Raw genomic sequence first — 22,710 nt, 5'->3', positions numbered from 1 at the left:
TTCATTTAGCAGATGTTTTTATCCAAAGCGACTTAAAAATGAGGACTACAACAGAAGCGATTCATCCTAACGAGGCAGTAATACAAGAAATGCTGTAATACAAAGTTGCAAATTGCTCAGAGAAGCACAAGTAGAGAGGAAGGTGAGACACAGTGGTGTTTTTTTTATTTATTTTTTAAGAAGAAAGATGCGTAAGTGGAAATGGGTTAAGTCCACACAAAAGAGATGCATCTTTAGATGTTTCTTGAAGGTGGCTAGAGAATCAGCTTCTCGGGTGGAGTTTGGCAGGTTGTTTCACCAGCGAGTAGAGTTACACTTTTGAAATTTTAAAAGGGGTTAGCACCACTTTTAACCTTGGGTTATGAAGCCAAATTGTGGTGACAAAGGTATACAGTGTGGATTATTAACCCAAAGTATAAAGAGTTTAAACACTGAACAAGTCAACCCAGGGTGTGTGTGTGTGTATATATATACTGTATATATACTGTATATATATATATATATATATATATATATATATATATATATATATATATATATACACACACACACACACACTCAAAAAATTATTTTAAGATTTACACATTTCATTTTCATAAAATTCGATAAAATTAAATTGACTTAAATATTTTAAGTTTTATTAATGTTGTTAAACATTACTCAATTCAATTTGATGGACTTTTATGAAATTAAAAAGCGTTAATCTAAAAAATAGGATAAATCTTTTTGAGTATATATATATATATATATATATATATATATATATATATATATATATATATAAGAAAAGAGTTGCTATTATAAATAATATCCCAAGTATCATGAAGGTCACAATTTCTGGATTTATTTATTTTCTCAAAAGAAAAGGTGTTTATTATATTACAAATAAAGATTTATGATGAACAGATCTGGGTGAATCTTTATTAATTATTGAAAATAAAATGACATTGTTCACTGAGTGTCTGGGCTACAGGCCATGAGGCACTCAGTCCAGTTGGTTTAGGGAAAAGCTGGGCATTATTTTCTGTGATAGGATATTTTTTAGCCATTTTCAGTTTTAAGTGAGTTTATAAGCACAACTGCAGCTTGCCAGAACCTTTGAGTTGATGGAAAAGATCCACATTATTCAGTTATGAGCACATGTTTATATTGACGCTTGAATGCAGTGGAAGAACGAAGTCATGCCACACTCCGGGCATCTGCTGGAGACGATGCCATGATGATCCTGCCGAAATAGGCAGAGAGGTTGTGAGTGACATCATACAAGCCCATATTCTTTCAAACAGTTCACCCCAAAAATAGGTGTTTCTGGTGAGACAGATTATTTTTAATAATCGATTATTATTAAATAGTTGATTAGTTGATAGTTGAATTTCAAAGACAAATTCAAACATTTATCTTTAATATATTTAATGATATAACATTTAATATTTGTATTTAACATACAGTACTGTGCAAAAGTCTTGGGCACATAAGATGTTTCACAAAAACATTTGTCTTAAGATGGTTATTTGTACAGTATCTTCAGCTATAGTGTGTAAACACAAAATATACATTTTAGACTCCAAACATTGCTTTTCTTAAATAGAATCAAATAGAAGAACAGGGCATATCTAATTGACACAGTGATATCTGTCTGGTGTTAAATAAATATCTTACAGCACCATTAATGTGTGTTCTGTGAATCTGCGAATGTTCTGTGTCTGTGAATATACTGTATAGAGCTCACCTCCTCCCAGCCGTGCTGATCTCACCAAGCAATTAGTGAGACTCAAGCTGGTTTTCTCCCACAGACTGAGCATCAGTGTGGCCTGCTGGAGTTCCTGATGGGTGAATCTGCTGAAGTTCATCTGGAGGGTACTGGCCGCCTTCTTCAGCTCTTGAGTCCTCTGCACCAGTTCTCTGTCTCCAGGAAGGCACAGGATCCTGGCAAGCCAATACCCCAATTAATACAACTGACTGCCATTAATGTGCCATTTAGTTGAATTCAGTGGCGGATTTAGGCATGGGCGACATGGGCAGCCGCCCGGGGCGGCACGAGTTTTTAGGGTGGGGTGCTGAAGGGGGGGTTCGCCCAGGGTGCCATAGAAGCCAGAACCATCACTGTAGCCAATAGTTTAGTCAGATTATTAATTAAAAAGCAATTAAGGCATGAAGTAAACCATGAAGCCATGGACACAAACTCTATATCAATGGTTCTCAAATGGTTTTGCTTCAAGACCCAGATATTGCAGTGGCGACCCAACACGGTACCAAACATAACCCGTATTTAATGTAGTCTGGGTTATATTTCTTTTACCCTGCATAGTTTTGTTCATGGTTTTCGAGGAAGAGGGCATGCGCATGTTGGCATCAGTCTAATCTGGCTAGTTTCTACACTGAAAAAAAAAATGTTTTTGTTGGTCTCTGTGAAAGCTCTAGACTCTGTAAACAGCGAACAAAAATGTGTTTGCCGACCACGGACAATGACACTTTCAACCTGTCAATCATTTTGCATGTTCTCATTATGTTGTAGTTGCATCCAATTTCTCCGTGTCTGCATCCTGCAAGACTACAAGGAACACCCTCTTCACGCCCACTACACGTAACGCCCACCTTGGCTCATTAATCGATTCTATTGGCTACAAGAACTTTTAAAATCCTATGAAATCGCTGTATGATTCATTTTCTCTTAACTCTTTAAATATGACAAAGAATAACTTTTAAATTATGTCACATATCATATTATTAAACGGAAGATATAAATGTTAAACTGAACTTACTTGTTTAATGTGAAATTTTGTGGAAGTGCTCTTTACTCTGTTGCTGAAGGTGTTTGTACAATTTCTGCTTGTTCAATAATAAAAAAGATATAAATGGTAGATAAAAATGTTCTGTTCTGTTTTGGTTAGCCTATTAGCTTAGCATACCGCTAGCTTCTTCTCCTCTTCAATTTCATTAAATTTCTCCTCACTGTCACCACCTAGTGATATGGTGGTATGATTGAATTCAAAAGAACTTTTAATTTGCGGTATATTTAATTATTTTACAAACTTTTCATTTTTCAAATCTTTATGGTTAAGTTCATAGTTATGGACAGGTGTAGGTGTATGGTTGCTGCGGGACTTTAAATAAACACAACAAACAGTGTATGAATGTGGCATCCAACTGTTCTAAGACTTCAGTATTTCACTGGTTATTTCTTGGGGGGGAGGGGGGCGTAACTTGTAGTGGGTGTGTCAGACAGATCCCTCTCAATTATTGAGACTTACTGGCATTTTTAAGCCATGTTGTTCATAACAGTTGTCAGTTGAGGGTGCTATTTTGCTGCTGTTATTTTTAACAACCGTTTCTGCATGATGTCAGTCTCAATAAAGCTCATTTGGTATCTTTGGAGTGCGGGTTTTGGAAAGAGGGGTGTGGCTAATGAAACGGCTCAGTCTCGTGGAAGTAGAACGGCTAAAATCACTTACAGCACCTTTAATGTGTACAACACAAAATTTCAATTATAAGTTGAACTTAGAGTGATACATACAGCAAAAAAATAAGTGTGAGTTCCTTGAACTTCTTTGGCTTAAAAATCTTAAAATTATGTTTTAAATACTACTAACTCAAACCATCAAGTACAGAACTGAGGTTGTGGGGAATACCCATAAGCCTTTGCGCTTGAATAATTTAAGCACATTTGTTTGGGCAAAAGGAACTTATTGGGACATTTAATTAGTTGTTATTAAGAATTGATAGAGATTTAGCTCTTTTTAGTATTATTAATGTTGTTTTACTTTAATTAGTTGTTTCGTGTAAAGTCACCATTAGGGTGATTAGTGTTTCATTAGTGGTCAACTTGTATCCTGATTGATCTATGTATTTCTTTCTTGTACATGTGAATGTGTGTTGCTGATGTTTTTAGCTTATAATAGTTTATGAATGAACTGTTACATTTGTGCATATCTAACAAAGGTTTTCTAGATACACTGACATAAAATTACCATAAATTGAGTTTACTTAAAAAATGTAATGCAGAAATGCTACATACTGTATATATTTTAAGTAAATCCAACAAATCATTTCTTCAGTGCACTATAAACCCTATTGTTGTCATTACTGGAAAAATCAAGTTGTCTTAAATAAACATTACTTGAAATGTCACGTTTTGGGCTCATAACTCACATATCTATGTTTCTAGAACTTAAATCTTAAATATTCATTGACTTAAGATTTTAAGTGTTAATAACTGAGATGACTGAGTACAAAATTGAGGGTATAGGGAATACCCATAATTCCTTGCACTTGAATTATTTAATTATGTTTTCTTGGTCAAAGGGAACGTATGGAGGAATTTAAATAGTTGTTATCAAGAATTCATAGAGGTTTAAGCTTTGCAGTATTAATTGTGTTTTTTGTTGCAAATAGTTGTTTAATGTGATGTCACCATTAGAGTTATCAGTGTCCTTGTTAACACTATCTTAGTTCTCCTTGTGACTATGCAACTGAAGTACAGGCATATATGCATGCCTGTGGAAAAAAAATATATATATATATATATTTCATGATTCACCTAAAATCATTTATAATCATCTTTATTCAAGCTGTGTTATTGTATGTTCTAAATTTGAGTCAATGCTATTAAAATTACTAAGTAAAAACAACAATGTTTAAATAGCAAATCTGAGTTTAGTCTACTTGCATCTAGTTACCTTTACATAAATAGTTAAGTTCATTCTATTTGAACACAAAGTTAAGTGAACCAAATTACACAAGATTTGGAGACGGCAGTACTCAATTTAATTGAGAGAATGAGTTTACTCAATCAATTGTGTAAAGTTAACTTATTTTGGTATGTAGTGTACAAAGTGACATGAATTTTGCCAAAATACTGAACAGTTTGATTGAATGTACAACCTTTTATGTCAACAAGAAATATGGGAAGCGTTTTCTAATCTTGCTAACCAAGATTACAGTGTATGGTTAGTTTGGTTAGCATTTAGCATTGTTTTTCCCTGCTGGCCGAACAGACCTGTGATCCATTTTTAGGTTGTGACCCACTACTACTAGGCCTATATATCCTTCACATACAGATTCACATCCATTGTTGTTGATTTTAGCTATTTATATGTGCTATACTAACTCAAACTTTAAATACATACTTTAACAGTTTTGTACATTTATAAATATGAATTAAAGACTCATTTTATCCTTTTATAAAGCATTCTCCTTTTGTGGGACACATTGTGTTTTGGACTTATTTCTATTCTTCTGGGGTATATTTTAACAATTATTAATGATAGCTAAACCTGCTCACACACAACCTTATATGTATGTCTTTCTGGAGATTTCCCATTTCCCATAGTGTGGGGTTCAAAAGTCTTAATGCACTAGTAAAAATGCTTCTATTTTGCATTTTTCTACTTTAAGAGAATTTGCATTTATTATTATTATTATTACAAATTATATTAACAACATAACAATGTCACAAATTTGCTTATTTGATTAGTGACCTAAAATAGTGCACTGCAGATATTTATACATTTTATGTCATTATGTTTAATTGTATTAAATTTTTTACAAATCCTAAAACTTTCTGTTTATTTCCAGGTTTAAATCAGATTTTGAATCCCAAATTTGGACTCAATGTGGGATTTGTAATGTACACTCACCCCTCAATGTAGGCTGTTTTTGACATGGAGTGCAGCTTTGGTAGGCCAGTGATGACAACAATGAGCTGTCCGTGTGTGCCCAATAAAATATCTGTACAGAGATAAATAAAAAGCTTTTTTTTTTTGTAGGTTTAATAAGCATTCCTGCATAAATACATTTGAACAAGTATTTGTATTGAGTGCTGAAATATTAACATCATAAGAAGTTATCTTTCAGTCATCTATATCATTCACAGCTGTTTGTTTTCATGTGATTTTGAAAAAATGGGTTGCTATTTTAGGCTGACTTTAAATGACAGAGTAAGAGTGATTAAAAGAGTATTGCTCTCATACCATCTGTATGTGGGTGAGTCTGTGGTGATTTCTGTGGCAGGAACTTTAATTGTGCTTTAAGCATCAACTCTGTAATGTACAGCTCTGCATTGCCCCCATGTGGATGTTCCTGCTATGAAAGAAGAAAGACAGTCAATCAACTTCAGTAATTTTTCCTTTACTCTTTTAACATGCATAAAACTATGTATTATTTTCACATCAGCAGAAATTATACTCCAAAACATGCAAAACGTGGATGATACAGAAGCAAGATGATTTGTGTTTTTCAGATAAGATTGTGTTGATCTGTTTCTTCCTTGGTTACTTGTCTTACTTCCTTTCATGTTTTTGCGTAAAACACATTACTTTACTCTATGCATTTCAGTTAATTAGGTCTACCAGTGTGCTAATTTAATTTCAGACAATTGTTTCCTGGTTTATCTATTTTATTTGATTTATTTATTTAATTTTATTTTTTTCATACATCTCAGTGGTATCTCAAGAAGCTACTCGCTCACTTATCAGCAATTAAACAAATTTCTAGTAGCATTGTTTATAACAATTAACTTAACTTTGCTTGTTCAGAATAATTGCTCATTTTATCCCATAATAATTGGTTTCATGTCTGTTTAACCTGAACTGCTTGCACTCCTATTATTTAGGTGTACCATTGTGCTAATTTAATTTCAGACAATTATTTCCTGGTGTCCCAATTTAATTTAATTTAATTTAATTTAATTGTATTTTATTTTATTTTATTTTATTTTATTTTATTTTATTTTATTTACTTAACCTGAACTGAATGCGTTCCTATTATTTAGGTCTACCAGTGTGCTGGTACTTAATTTCAGACAATTATTTCCTTGTTTTCCAATTTAATTTAATTTATTTTTGTTTTATTTTATTTATTTTTGATTTTTGCGGAGTGAAGCATTTGCATGTTTCCATTGATCATGGTTAAATAATGGGGGGGTTGTACTTGCTTGTTTTGATTACTTTGATTACTTTGATTATTTGTGAAACATTCTCAGCAGTTTGGGTGTGTGACGCTAAAATATGGGGCAAATGGCATCGTGCATGGATTTCATACGGAACGCAATTTTTTCCCTTAATTATGGGATGATTCCTTATTTCACAAGACGTTTGGCATATTTTGTTAATTAATTTGACCTGATACTGCTTCAGCGTGAGGGTGACTCTCTCTCTCTCCACTCACTGTCAAAAATTCCCTCAGTGGATGATGGCGGTGACAACGGTTGTCAGGGGCAGTAAATATATATATATATATATATATATATATATATATATATATATATATATATATATATATATATATATATACAGTATATATAACTAAAAGAGCTGCTTAAGTGTTCAAGTCTTTTTAAAGATGTTCTGTAAGTGTTCCTTATGCGAGGGACACATCCTGCCATCAGATTAGCGTGAGAGCTGCATTCACTGTCTGGGCCACGCCCACGCAGAGACAGCTCTCATAGAGACAGACTGCCCTCACTGTGAGGGCATGAGTCTCAAGACGCTTCGCTCGTGAATTGCCCTCATTCTGAGGGACGATTCAGCCTCCCACGCCTTCCTACCCGCCTCTTCTGTGACTCCTGAGGGATCAGGTTGAGCAGGATGAATTTGATGTGGACCTCGTGCCGGCACATGCCCCGCAAGCCCCTCAATCCCCATCTGCACAAGGAGATGCTTTGCATCCTTTCAAGGGCTGTCCTCCTTCAGAGGAACCTGAAAAATCTTGCCTTGATGAATGGTTCTTGCAGTCCAGATGCCGTCATGCGACCGCTTTCCGCAGATCTGCCCCATTCTATTCAGAAGTTCATAACGAACTGACAAAATCCTGGCATGCGATGTTCAAAGAGCTCTGCACTGCTACAGACTTAGCGCTACGAGCCACAAAAGTCACTGCACAGGCCATTGGCAAGTCAATGAGCAACTTGGTGGTTTTGGAGCGTTATCTGGGTGACCCTCACGGAAATGCGTGATGCGGAAAAAGATGCTCTATTTGATGCACCGGTGTCTCCAGCGGCCTTTTTGGCAGCTCTGTGGATAGATTTTCTGAGCGCTACGTCACGACTCAGCAACACTCACAGGCTATGAGACATTTTATGCCAAAACGGAGCAGTGCTTCATCACAACCAGCACGGCAAATGTCGCTGCCGAGCCACCGGTAAAGCCACGCAAGCCATGGCCCAAACGAAGGCAGCCGCCTCAGCGCAAGCCCCGCGCTGAGGGGAAATACCCTCCCGTGCAGCAAAAGCACTCCTGACACACAATGCTGTTTCCCTCTTCCCCACTGCTGTTTGTCGGGAAAGGAATATTGTTGCTCAAAATGTTGCTCAATATGTTGCTTCTGTGTCTCACAATCACATGCAATAAAGAATGCAAAAAATAGTACAGCGCTAGTTACACATGCACGAGACGCTCACACTTTTTCAATAAAGAGCTTTCACACTTCAAAGCCCACACATTATGCACAACACTTCCCAATGGTGAGCGGCACATTATATCATACAATGAACAAACCAAATTGCCCTCTGTCCCATTACGCGGATGCGTGGCGAGCCCTTACAGGCATTACCGACTGAGTGCTAAAAATGATCAAACATGGTTATACAATCAAATTTGCATGTCGGCCACCACATTTCAATGGTGTTCTGTCTTCCACGGTTCTGTCCGAAGATGTGACGGTGTTACGAGCCAAAATACACAATCTTCTCGCAAAGAACGCAATAGTGGTTGTTTCAGATAAATCAATAAGCCTGCTGTCCCGCTGCGCAAATGCGTGGCAAGCCCTCACAGGCGTGTCAGACTGGGTGTTTAAAACGAGTGAGCACACTCATACGATTCAGTTTGTACGCCGGCCACCTCGCTTCACCGGCGCTTTGCAATCTGTGATCCAACCACAGGATGTGCCGATGTTGCGTGCAGAGATTCACAGTCTCCTCGCAAAAAATGTAATAGAGACTGTTCCAGACTGCGACACACACAGCGGGATTTACAACTGTTTTTTCCTTGTTCTGGAGAAGGACAGCGAGCTTCGGCCCATTCTAGTTTTAAGACGCTTGATTCGTATGCTTGCGACGCACCCATTCAAAATGATAACCCAGAAACAGATCTTATCGCACATCTGTCCTCAGGACTGGTTTGCATCAGTCAATCTGAAGGACACGTACTTCATGTACCAATTGCACCGCATTACAGGTGGCTTTAATACACCTGCGTATCAATTTAAAGTCCTCCGTTTCAGTTTGTCTCTGGCTCCCTGCACGTTCATGAAATGTATCGATGCGGTGTTCGCCCCATTGAAAATGAATGGTGTGTGTGTTTTGAATTACCTCGGCGATTGGTTATTACTAGCCAATCAGAGGCACTACTGAGTGAACACAGTAACTTGCTGCTTTGCCATATGGAAAATCTGGTCTAATGTCAACTGGGCAAAAAGTACACTTTTACTCAGCCAGTAAATCTCCTTTTTAGAAGTTCGTCTCGACTTCATGAGCATGCATGCACACCTCACAAACGAGTGCGTACAGACCATTCTTCGGTGTCTGTCTCAGTTAAAATTGGAAAAACATTACCACTGAAGTCATTTCAGAGAATGCTGGGCTTTATGGCAGCATCCACCATCATACCGTTAGGTCTGTTACACATGAGACCACTCCAGTACTGGCTCGGGCGCATGTGCATCGTGGTGACTTGCCGCTGTCTAGCTGCTCTAGCACCATGGACAACGCCGTCTTCTACCAACAGGGTGTCATGCTGGGTACAATTTTCAGAAGGAAAGTGCTGACAACAGATGCAGGTTGGGGCATGGTGTGTGTTGGATGCCTGACTTTCGACACCTGGACAGGTGCGAAAAGGGCATGGCATGGCAACCACCTAGAGCTACTGGCTGTCTTTCTAGCTTTGAGAGCTTTTCATTCCGACATCGTGAATCCCCACTTTCTGATTCATTCGGACAACACAACAGTAGTGGCATATATAAGTCGCCAGGACGCACTGGCCCACGTATGGCCGGCGAAACGCAAGTATGCATTTCCCCCAGTGCACCTCCTTCATTCTGTCATCAGCAAAGTCTGAGTGGACATTGAAACAGTGGATGAAATGGCCCAATCATTCCTGGTTTCTGGAGATGGTAGAAATACTGGACAGGCCTCCATGGGAGATACCGCTGAGGAGAGACCTTCTCTCTATGCACTGAAATGGAATGTGTTCACTTATTGATGCTTTTCAAATGGCAAAGACCCAGTGAACTGCCCCATACCTGAAATTCGTACATTTCTTTAAGAGCGATTGGACGCTGGGCTCACTCCGTCAATGTTCAAAGTTTATGTGGCTACTATATCTGCGTATCACACACCTGAAGCCGCCACCTCTATAGGCAAACATGATTTAACCATAAAATTCCTTAAGGGGGCAAGGTGGCTAAATCCCCCTCACCCGGCTACAGTCCCAACTTGGGACCTAACTTTGGTCTTAAATGTGCTCGTGGGACCTCCCTTTCGAGCCTCTGGACTATGTTGAATTGTGTGTGCTTTCTCTTAAGACTGAATTACTGCTGGCTTGGGCCTCAGTAAAATGAGTCGGTAATTTGCAAGCAAGTCGGTAATGGACAATTGAAGTCTGGAGTTTGGTCTGGGTCTTTCAAAAATCACCGTCAAACCCAGGAAAGGCTATGTGCCTAAGGTTCTAACTACACCCTTCAGAGCGTAGGTGGTTCACCGTCAAGCCTTTTTCCCTCCATTTAATTCGGATGTGGAACAGTCCTTGCATTTGTTATGCCCTTTGCGAGCGCTACACACATATGTTGAGCACACCCGCCAATTCAGACTGTCTGACCAGCTTTTTGTGTGCTATAGAGGACGCACAAAAGGAATGTCCATCTCCAAGCAAAGACTTTCTCACTGGATTATTGACATGATTGCTCTGGTTTACGAGTCGCAGGGTGCGAATTGCCCAATTGGTGTTAAAGTACACTCAAATAGGGGCATGGCCTCTTCATGGGCATGGACAAATGGTGTGTCCTTTTAAGACATATGTTTTGCAGCAGGATGGTCTTCTCAAAACACATTCACAAGTTTTTATAACCTAGACGTAACGTCTCTCTCATAGCAAGTCATCTCTGTCTAGAGCACTTGCTATTTCACTGGCCAAACATATACTTATGCCCTTCTTTTTAAGTATGGGCTCCCTGTCTTTTTACACAACCGCCTGCATTCAGACCAATGTAAGTCACAGGCACTTTTATTACAAATAAGCTTTCATCATACTATATGACCATAGTTCATATATATATTCTGAGTGTTCCCCTCCTGGCTCACCATGAGGGTCATTCACTTGCGGCATACTCATGTCGGTCGCCGTCCCATGGGACTGCGGCATACTCATGTCGGTCACTGTCCTGCAGGACTGTAGCGTCATGTTTCCTCTCTGGGAAGGTTATGTCATGTAGTGTGGCGTGATGGGAATCTGTTCCCCATAGCGTCAGCTTGGTGATAGATTGTCAAGTGTACTGAATCGTAAGGGAACGTCTCGGTTACGTATGTAACCTCGGTTCCCTGAGATGAAGAGAACGAGACATTGCGTAAGCTGGCTGCACTACGGACTCATGGTTTTTTGTGTTGCGAGCGATGCGCTCTTCATCCCTTAGTCAGAAACTTCTGAGGAATGTTTTTTGTGCACCTACTTTCATACTGGTCAGATTCGCGCCTAAAATGCCGGGGCTTAAACACCATAGCCAATACTGGTGTTATTATAGAAAGGTCTCAGCTAGGTTGTGTAGAAGGACACTCCCCATAGCGTCAGCTTAGTGACACAATGTCTCGTTCCCTTCATCTCAGGGAACTGAGGTTACATACATAACCAAGACGTTTCATGTCTACTTAACCTGACCTCAAGGACTGGCTGAATGCTTAAGAGTTTGCTATAATGAGGTCAGATTGGTTTGATTGTCTTACCTTTGGACCAAGTTTGCACCAGACAGAGCGCTGAGTACCTGAGCGCTCCAGACACCAGTCTGCCAGATGGATGAGTGTCTCACCCAGAAACACCTTCCTCTTGAGTCCTCTGGTGTGCCACACTGAGGCCTGAACTACACTGCTGACCAGCTGCTCACGAACAACAACACACTGCAAACACAACACACACACACTTTACCTGCATAATGACAACTTCTGATGTTGAACACTCATCACCTCCATCTGTTCATATACTCTTACTATTTATTTTACTGCAGACCAATTGATGACCAAAATGGTTGGTTTTGAGTTGTAAACTCTATCATCAACAGTGACTTTTGTTTGTTAATACTCACCGTGAATGTTTCATTGTAAATCGGGTTATTTCCTCTCTTGACTGTCGTCTTCATCTTGTTATTCTGATGTTTCTTCGGGAGTAAACGGACCTTCACGTAACTGTGTTTCAGAAATAAATGACATATAGTGGAGTCCAAAAACCTCAGATGCTGTAGCAATAACATTCTCACATTTAGCAACATTTACAGAATATGGCAACATTTCTGTCATTATTTACTCACCAACATATTGTTCCAAAACCATGATTTTCTGTTTTTTTTTATTTTTTATTCCATAGAACAAAAAATTTAGATTTTTGAAGGCTACTCTTTCCTATGTAATATTAGTGAACTGGGGCTGTCAAACTCCAAAATGGCAATAATTATCATACAAGCATCATAAATGTGGTCCACATGACTTACAGTATGTAGTATATTCAAGCCGTATGGACCACCTTTATGATATTTTTATGGTGCTTTTTTGTTATTTTTGGAGCTTGACAGCCCCGGTTCCTATTCACTTTCCTTATATTAAAAAGAGCCAACACTTTACCAAAACAACTTACGGATGACATTTCTTCTTCTTCGTCATATCGCCAAAAATCAAATTTTTGCAGGCTTTGATAGTTATCTCCAAGCAGGACGTCCTGTTGTTGTATGCAATGTCAATCTCTATTTCTCCAGTTACACGAGTGTTTTCAAAGGTCTCATCATCCATTACTGTGCTGCTGTTGCTGTCCTGCAGAAGAAAAACATTTTTTTTTTTTTTATAAAATTCATGTTCATTCATCATTATAATTTTTAAAAATCTTATATTGATTTCTAAAGCTAAAGACAGGGAATCAATAGGACAAACACTAATAATTGCAAGCCTGCAAGTGTTATCTAATCTATATCAATGTCTTATCAGTAACACTTTCAGACATCAGCAAACCTTGTGCTTTCTGTTTCCTGCAAGTTATGCAAGTAACGGTTATCTGATTAAACTGAAAATTGATTAAATGCTGTGTAAATACACACCCTTTGCTCATCACTGTATGCAGATGTGTATGAAACATTGTCATCTGTTAGGCAGACTGTATTTGCTGAACCGTACTGCTCTGTGTCTCTGGTGTTTTGGGATAGATTGGGTAGACTTGGAGCTTTGCACAGCTGTGAAAGGACGATATCAGTTAGGACATCCCACTTCTAGCAGAGCAAGTATCTAGTCAATGGCATTCTTAGTTCTAAAATGAATCAGGAGAAACCTTGGGGCTTATATAAAAACAATTTGAACATAGGAGATAACGATTACTAATTGTCATTCCCAATTTTTTAAGTCAAATCTGGTTTGCTATTCCTAATCAGAAATAGCTGGTATTAAGGGTGGGTACTTTCTCATTCAAGAGAACATTTTAATGTCTTGACTCACCTGTGTTGTCACTTTCTTTGTAAAGTTGATATCAAAAGAAAGGCTTGATGACCAATAAATCATACTGAACATTATGTACATAGATTTCTAATGTTGGTAACTCCTTCATATGTGTCCACTTTACATTAAGGTGCATTTTTATAGGCTATTAATATTGAATAGGTGTTATTAAGCAGTTATAACATGTGAGTAACAGTGCTAGCTGTTTGGCAGGTATTACACAAGTCAACCTTTTTATGCATGTTGTAATAACTTTATATCAATGAATTATAACACATTTGTAAATTAATTATTATTCATTAATAAACCCAGTTATAATCAATTAATAAAGGGAACAGTAATGTAAAGTGTTACCAATGCCTTTGCTCAGCCTCAAATTTAGATCTCCATTCACACATCAACAGCAATGAAGGACAATACCCACCCACACATCATCACATGGGTTCATTGATGCAGCTGATCATACAAACCACTGACTTCTAAATTCATTCTCATAGCCACATATTTAGAACACCATTCATCTATGACACATTAATTTTCTCTGCAGAAAGCATGCTTGTGCGGCCTTTTAATTACATATTTAGTGTAGTAGCACAGTCTCTGAGCCTTTCAAACAGAAACCCTTCCCTTTCTAAACCCATTAAAAAATATACACCATTGCCCCTTTCACACATGCAACCAGGTAAATTACAGGAAAATCGTTGGGTTGCCTTTACTGGTTAAATGTACCACATGTGCTGTTCATACATACCATCAAAATGGACATTTATAGGTACATATGATAGAACTTCTCATTGAGGGAAATTGCCAGAATAAAATCACACATGACCTCAAACATAAAAATTCCAGTAAATGTTCTGTAAAATGCTGTGTGAAAGGGGCTCATGGGTGTCTGGAAAAACAACAGCTGTGTCACTGTTGAGACTAGGCAACACCTTCCATGCATGCAAAAGTTATTTAGTCAGAATTGTTGCCACAGATGAACACAGGGTTGTTCATAGGACAGGGTATGAAGCTTGTTAAAGCGATAATTCACCCAAAATTTACAGATAATGTTACGGGCTGACAGCCTTAGTCACTAGTCACTATTCACTTTCATCGCATATTTTTCTATACAAAGAAAGTAAATGGTAACTGAGAGTGAACATTCTGCTTAACATGGAAGAAAGTCAATGATGATAGGATTTTCATTTTTGGGTGACCTATCCCTTTAAGAGCATGCTTACAACATTAAATGCACAGTTTATAGAATGAATAACCTCTGAATCCAGACAGATAGAAAATGGCCAGCTCTTACATTGTAGGCTCTGTCAATGGCACCCTCTGACTGGCTCTTGCACCGGCCGAAGCCCTGCGCTAGCCCATGATCAACAGTCAGGTGACCTGCTTCCACACTCAAATCATTCTGAGATTTGGAGAGCTCTAGCATCAGGAACAGACCAAATATTTAGAATCAGACTGTTGTAAACATATGCAGGAATGGCTGATTTCTGCACTACTGCTAACATTCTGTGCTTACAACTACACGTCACTTTTAAATCAACATATACACTGAAAATAGCTATACAGTTCTAATTCAGTTATGTATCTCTTGGTAATATCTGAGTGTTCACAATTCACATAGAATTGTTTCTAGTATTATTGCCTTACTTTTTATGTGAGCACTCACAGACACCATTAAGTTCTCCATGGATTTAGTAAAAGGTTTAGATTTTTTGAGGTCCTAGGTACAAAAACACGGCAAATGCATAAATATTAGGTGATGAGGAAAAATACAAACAAGAAATAAATGGACAAACAAACATGATCCTCTTTACCTGTGATCTGTTAAACGATGCAGCTTCATAAAATGGAGGTGGTGTTGGTGGAACGACTGCAATGAAACTGCAATATAAAGTAAAACAAATAATACATGTTTTATAAAAAATTCACAAGAATTGTAATAACGTGTGTGTTTATTATATTGGTTATTATAATACTTTCTTAAAGCTTATTTAATAGCTTTTAGAAAATGGTCTCCAACCTGAGCCGTTGATAAGACTGTAATATTTTGTCTCCTGTGGTCTCGTGTCTGTTTTCTACAAAATAAAACAGCTACATTAATGTACTAATATGAACTTTTATTTTGGCCAGATTTTCATGTTTTGTTCATATAAGTCGTTTCGAAACTGTAGTATGAACGTGTGTGCACACTAAAAAAAAAAGGGAAAGCAGCTCTATTGAAAATACTAAACCAGTACACTTGAAAACAACTTAATACATTTATGTTTGAGATGAGGACATAATTATATTGTGTAAAGTCAGAGTGATATTCAACACAGTCATCAAAAAGTGATATGATCATGAAATGTTCAAATGGATTCAGACTTTTAATGGATGGTGTTCACTCAACATGATTTTAACTGCTTGCTCAATTAACCTATTTAAAATGAGCTAATCCAACAATTCTTTAGCATTTGGTCTCAACTTAATTTAATTGTATAAAATCCATCTATGTTCACTTAATCCAATTGTGTTGGGACTATGTGAATAATATTTGTTGCATCAATGTATTGCTGAAACCAGGTAGGGGATTTCCAGGTCCCAGCATGCTTTGTGTGGGACTGGATTGGGAGAGTAAATTTTAAAATTAAGTGTTATTTTAATGTATTTCTATTCTAAATGAAACCAGTAGGTGGCTTGTTAGTGTTTAATGCTCTGTTATGTCGGGATTTAGATGAGTTTTTGTCATGTTGAATTTGTTTTAGATGACTTTTTGTCATGTTGAAATTGTCACCATTGCGGTGAAGAGTGGAGCTAATGGTTAGGTTGAGGTTTTGTACATTACTGTTGAACTTCAGTTTATATTGCTTTTCCTGTGAAGTACATACTGAGAGATAATCAGAATAATGGCTGGTTAATTATTGGTAAACTCTTAGCAGCACCATACTTGTTAAACAGTACAAAAAGTGTATTTAATCTGTTAACGTGTTTCTGGTTTGCTAGCAACAAGCTGCAAGGTTCAACAGAGTTATTTGAATAGATAACATTTAAGTTAGGTTAACTCAGTTCAGGTTTTTGCTACACAAAGTATTTAAGCAGAGCCAACATTTTCATTTCATATCAAAGAAACTCATTTTCATTGTGCCGAACCAATGTCCACAGTTGGATTAATTTAAACCAACAAAACAAATGTGGAGTATACTGTACATGTAGTGTTAAATATGATCTGGGATATTTATATTTAGGCTATAGTGCAGATGAGTAATGTTTATGTGTAAATATATGCAACACAATAACTATGTGTCCACAAGAACTGATCCTAATCATCATTTGATGATTAGAGCAAACAAACCTTTAGCATATGGAAATTTCTTTTCTTGCTGTTCCAGAAACCATTCCCCAGATTTGATCTTAAATTCCCTGCAAACCAAACAGCAGTTTTTTATTTTATTTCATTTTGAAAGACCAAAAAAGTACAAAGCACATATCTCAAATCATTCATAAATTAAGTTGCAAGAATATAAACTAATCATATAGGCATGCCTTTACCTGTACGCATGACACATTGTGCACTTCCATTCCCGTGCAGACCTGACAACCCGACACCTGTTACAGATGCGGTGACTACATCCACAGCACACAAATCCACAGTCCCAAAACTTTCCTAAAAGTCGCTGACATCGTGCACATGATCTCTGACCATACTGATGCGTAAATGTCTTGGCACCCTGGTGACAGATCTCTTGCAACTCTGTCCTCAGCCTCCTAACAAAAAATTGTCAATGGGAAGCAATTTAGCACCGTAATTATAGTTTGCATTGTGTTTTTTCCCGACTCCTTCATCAGCATTATTGGCTTAGTTCGGCTTTATCTTTATCTATATCACTGTGATAAAATTATCAATGTATATGAAGAACTGAATGTAAATTAGATATAGAGCTTCAAAAGGTGTCTACTCCACTGCACGCCACAGGAAGAGATCCAATGGGAAGCTAATTAAATTATTTAGCCTATAACAGCAAAATAAGGTTGCAAATGATCTTTACTACTCAACGGGTTTGTTTTAAAACATTTTGGTACCTGATTCTGCCAGCTTCAATAGTTCGAAGCGCTTTGTCTTTCTGAAGAACCTCCAGGACTCTTTCTCTCTCCAGAGCCTGGAACAACCCCAGATCCATAATGTAGGATTCATGTTGCCTGCTTTCCCAGTTTTCCTTTTCTAATTTCATTTCCTCTTCAGTTCGGAAGATCACACTCTCCTTAGATTCTGTTATTTATGGAAAATTGTTAAATTACCAAGATGTAATTGTGTTTTGTTTCCCTTATTTAAAGGGATAATTCACCCAAAATTGAATCTTCTGTCATCATTTACTCGCTTTCTTCCATGGAACTTAAAAGTTACCATCATGATTATGGCTGAATTTTAGCCTCAGTCACCATTCACTTTAATTGGATCTTTTTACATACAATGAAAGTAAATAGTGACTGAGGGTGTCACTGTGCCAAATATCTCCTTTTGTGCTCCACAGAAGAAAGATGAACATGAAAGTATAACATGATGGTGAGTAAATGAAATCAGAATTTTCATTTTTTGGGTGAACTATCCCTTTAAACACACAAGCAATATAGGTAACCCACTAACCACTTTATTATCTCTTTAAGCTCAATGCATAGGTTATAATATGAGCTTCAATATATAGAGAACCCAACTTGCACAAGACTGTACAGTATGTTCACATGAAAGATAAAATAAATAAGTAATAATTCTAATTAAGACATCTGACGTCTCAAAAATCTTTGTATTAACTGGTGTTACGGTGCATTAGACAACATAAGGTACAGATGTGGAGCAACTAGCCAAACAAAGAAGGTCTTTTTTGAAATGATGTCAACCTGTTCATCTGAAAAACTATTGGTTAAAGTATGTCAGTAGGCCTGATTGGAATTCAGAGGAGTGTAGGAAGAGTTTGCAGTCATTTCCCACGTTCTTTATGAGATCATTTACGTGAAGTCACTGCAATGTTCTCTAGTGTATTGCACTGTCATGCACCAATTGGGTTTTGTGGGAACCCACAATGGCTGGCCCTGACAACTCACTGTGAGGGGCTTTTGCTGCACAAGACACATTTCCAGGAAAAGCTTACATAACAAATGCCACATGTCTTTTTGGTACAGTTGTGAGAAGCGATGACAAACCAGAGGTTCAAACTGAAGAGATTAAAATGTTTTAGGAGTGCCTGTTTGAGAAATCTTTGAGACATGCATGTGTTAGATTCACTCTAAGCTAAACAGATGCATGTTAAACATTAGAAGAAAAAACCCACTGAACTGAGCTACAGTGCAGTACAGTGACAGATCCAGTGCTTTTACTGGTGCAACATGCATCAGATCACTAAAATCTGACTCTCTCTAGCAAATGTACTGACTATTGCTACTTGTGCAGAGAATATTTAAACCCAGGAATGGAGTATGCAAAATATTGAAAATCTGGGATTCAAAATCTAATTTAAAACTGGAAATAAACAGAAAGTTTTAATATTTTGAAAAATGCAAAGCAATAAAATGTTAAGACATAAAGTTAAAAAGAAATATTTAAGATTATGCACCATTTCACTTATCATATAAGGAAATTTGTGGCATTGGTCATGTTAAAAATCAGATTCCTTGCTTTTTTAAGCACTCATGATGCCCTTTGGATCATTCTCAGATTGCTGGGATAACATGCGTAATCAGATTTTGTCCATGACAGCTCGAGTGCATCCCAGCTAACAGAACATTTCGGGGACTTTAGGTTTTGGTTCCCAGAATTAACATTTTAACGTTCTCTTTTGGTTAGCCAGGAAAGTTTTTTCTTTCATTTCTTTTCTTTTTTTTTTTTTTTTTTTTTTTTTAAATAGAACGTTTCTTGTAGGTTTGGAGAGCTTTTCCATAACGTTTTCCTAACCTCTATATTCCGATATCCTATCCTTGCTGTATGTCAATGATAAATCTACAATTCATTGTCATGTTCTGATCCATTGTTTAATTAATCATTTAAGTTAAATACAATATCAACTCTTCAACATTCTGGGAAGGTTAGGTCATGGTTGTAAAAATAAAACCTAACCATAACCATTATAATAAATTTTGCACAAGTTCCTTTTAGGTTATCACACAAAAACCTCCATGCAATGTTCTGGGCACGTTAGTTTATAGGAATAAAAAATAGAACCTAAAGAGAATGTTCCCAGAATGTTAGGATCTGGTTCAAATACAATATGGAACAATACTCTAACATTGAAGGACCATTCTGTGTTTGCGGGGATGTTGTCATTAAAGCAAAAATGGCAGATACCAAATACTTGAAAATGTAAAAATTATGAAAAATGTTATATTCAATTTTCACTCAATTTGTCACTCTGATAATACAGTTTGTCATTTTATATATATATATATATATATATATATATATATATTACAGTCATTATCTGGTGTGACCACCAGCTGCATTAAGTACTGCAGTGCATTTCCTCCTCATGGACTGCACCAGATTTGCCAGTTCTTGCTGTGAGATGTTACCCCACTCTTCCACCAAGGCACTTGCAAGTTCCTGGACATTTCTCAGGGGAATGGCCCTAGCCCTCACCCTCCGATCCAACAGGTCCCAGACCAACAGGTCCCAGTGCTCAATGGGATTGAGATCTGAGCTCTTTGCTGGTCATGGCAGAACACTGACATTCCTGTCTTGCAGAAAATCATGCACAGAACGAGCAGTATGGCTGGTGGCATTGTCATGCTGGAGGGTCATGTCAGGATGAGCCTGCAGGAAGGGTACCATGAGGGAGGAGGATATCTTCCCTGTAACGCACAGCGTTGAGATTGCTTGCAATGACAACAAGCTCAGTCCGATGATGCTGAGACACACTGCCCCAGACCATGACGGACCCTCCACCTCCAAATCGATCCTGATCAAGAGTACAGGCCTCGGTGTAACGTTCATTCCTTCGATGATAATCGCGAGTCCGACCATCACCCCTGGTGAGACAAAACCACGACACGTCAGTGAAGAGCACTTTTTGCCAGTACTGTTTGGTCCAGCGAAGGTGGGTTTGTGCCCGTAGGCGACATTGTTGCCAGTGATATCTGGTAAGGACCTGCCTTACAACAGGCCTACAAGCCCTCAGTCCAGCCTCTCTCAGCCTATTGCGGACAGTCTGAGCACTGATGGAGGGATTGTGCATTCCTGGTGTAACTCGGGCAGTTGTTGTTGCCATCCTGTACCTGTCCTGCAGGTGTGATATTTGGATGTACCGATCCTGTGCAGGTGTTATTACACATTGTCTGCCACTGCGAGGATGATCAGCTGTCCTTCCTGTCTCCCTGTAGCACTGTCTTAGGCATCTCACAGTACGGACATTGGTAAGCTGGTAGTGTCTTAACAACCGTTCCACAGGTGCATGTTCATTAATTGTTTATGGTTCATTGAACAAGCATGGAAAACATAGTTTAAACCCTTTACAATAAAGATCTGTAAAGTTATTTGGATTTTTACAAAATTATCTTTAAAATACAGTGTCCTGAAAAAAGGACGTTTCTTTGTTTTTGCTGAGTTTATATATATATATATATATATATATATATATATATATACTGGGTTGGGGAGTAACGAAATACATGTAAAGGGATTATGTATATAAAATACAAAATATAAGTAACTGTACTCCACTACAGTCACAATTTAATTCATTGGTATTTAGAATACAGTTACATTCAAAAAGTATTTTGATTACTGAAGAGATTACTTTAAATTTTATTGTCATTTGTTTCATTTAATATTTAGTCCTTTCAGATGGAAAACATTTATACATATAAATGACACGATCAAAAGTGCATTTGAACAGCGGAGAAACACTTTCTTATGATGTGTGACATTCATACGAGCAGACAGAGAAGTACGTTTGAAGTAAGTTTGGAGCAGAAGAAACAGAAATAAACCTTGTGTAAATTGTCAGCTTTACGCTAATCTAAAATGCTATTTCTAGCCATTTTACATGCACATGCAACCAGGCACGATCATATTTTTTATCAAGAAAATTCACGTTAGATCATAATTTATTTTTTTCTAGTAAGACCTTTGATATTAGGGCAAAAATCGTATTCTTGATAATAATTTTTGTATTGTTTTCCTGTAAAAATATCTAAAAATCCTTAAAACAAGATCAATTAGATGTATCTTGTTTTAGAAACAACACTGCATAAGATATTTAGGTTTTTCAGAGAATGTATTTTTAACGTGTATTTTGTCTTACTGTACTGGCAAAGTTTTTATAGTCAAAACAAGTGAAAAAAGTACCACTGCTGAAGAATCCAAAGTATTTAGAATATGTTACTGACCTTGAGTAATCTAACGTATATGTGTATACTGTATATATACTGTATATATTAATATGCATAATAGATGCATTTTCATTAGTGGTCTCCGACTTTTGTACCCAACTGTATGGTTAACATCATTACTTTTAGTATTTCTCTGCCAATATGACCTACAGTATATTCACTGGTGCTGAGCTCAAAGGACTAATAACACAATATTAACTCTAATAACAGATATTCCCAGTTGCAAGTTCATTCATATCCATGCACACCTTGTTGTCCATCTTTTCTTCTCAATTTACCACATTCCACTTTTCCTATGACTACTAAGAGGAAAAACATACAATGTGACATTCTGAAATACTGCATGCAGATACACTTACCTTTCTGCCAGTTTCATGTGAGAGCTCAGAGAGTTAAAATCTTGACTCTATTTAAAGAGAGAGATCTGTGCGTCACCTTCCACTTCCTTCCTGTATGTAGATGATGATGGCACAGGACTGAGAATCTAAAATGAACCAGCATAATCTTAGTTTGAAACATTTTAATACTGCTGTGTGCAACATCAGTAAGTATCACTGACGTGTAGAGACAGAAAACCTGATAGTGAAAAACCTTGTTCAAACAATTTTTAATTTACATGTAAGTGTACAGAGTGGGCTCTGTTGCAGTGATCAGGGAGGCAATGCATATGAAAGCAGGTT

The 22,710-nt window shown here is 37.4% G+C and overlaps 1 protein-coding gene across 2 annotated transcripts; it reads right to left on the bottom strand.

Moving 5' to 3' along the window:
- Nucleotides 1-803: 803 nt before the first annotated feature.
- On the bottom strand, nucleotides 804-22,428 carry LOC127410059 (synaptotagmin-like protein 3). 2 transcript variants are annotated; one of them, XM_051645083.1, is made up of 16 exons: nucleotides 22,390-22,428; nucleotides 17,735-17,921; nucleotides 17,204-17,419; nucleotides 17,007-17,074; nucleotides 15,696-15,750; nucleotides 15,490-15,556; nucleotides 15,323-15,395; nucleotides 14,970-15,094; nucleotides 13,282-13,413; nucleotides 12,828-13,000; nucleotides 12,283-12,382; nucleotides 11,927-12,097; nucleotides 5,970-6,081; nucleotides 5,637-5,727; nucleotides 1,730-1,926; nucleotides 804-1,225 (listed from the first exon to the last, which is right to left on the bottom strand). In XM_051645083.1, the coding sequence occupies exons 2-16, from the start codon at nucleotides 17,881-17,883 to the stop codon at nucleotides 1,131-1,133; spliced, it is 1,824 nt and encodes a 607-aa protein (XP_051501043.1). In that variant the 5' UTR covers nucleotides 17,884-17,921; nucleotides 22,390-22,428; the 3' UTR covers nucleotides 804-1,130. The 2 variants fall into 2 exon arrangements, with proteins under 2 accessions (XP_051501043.1, XP_051501044.1); XM_051645084.1 differs by having other exon boundaries at nucleotides 5,970-6,078.
- Between the last annotated feature and the right edge of the window lie 282 nt (nucleotides 22,429-22,710).

The sequence above is a fragment of the Myxocyprinus asiaticus genome, chromosome 19 (assembly GCF_019703515.2).
Source record: "Myxocyprinus asiaticus isolate MX2 ecotype Aquarium Trade chromosome 19, UBuf_Myxa_2, whole genome shotgun sequence".
Lineage (NCBI taxonomy): Eukaryota > Metazoa > Chordata > Actinopteri > Cypriniformes > Catostomidae > Myxocyprinus > Myxocyprinus asiaticus.
Note: the sequence above shows the minus strand (reverse complement) of the source record. Positions and strands in the feature narration are given on the sequence as shown.

Bases quoted from the DNA above. Each gene is read 5' to 3' on its own strand.
- LOC127410059 (XM_051645083.1), bottom strand. From the start codon at position 17,883: ATGAAATTAGAAAAGGAAAACTGGGAAAGCAGGCAACATGAATCCTAC. The intron at 15,396-15,489 runs GTAAAGAGGATC...TTTTGTACCTAG, and splicing joins CATCGTTTAACAGATCACAG to GACCTCAAAAAATCTAAACC. The intron at 15,095-15,322 runs GTAAGGCAATAA...TCCTGATGCTAG, and splicing joins TGTGAGTGCTCACATAAAAA to AGCTCTCCAAATCTCAGAAT.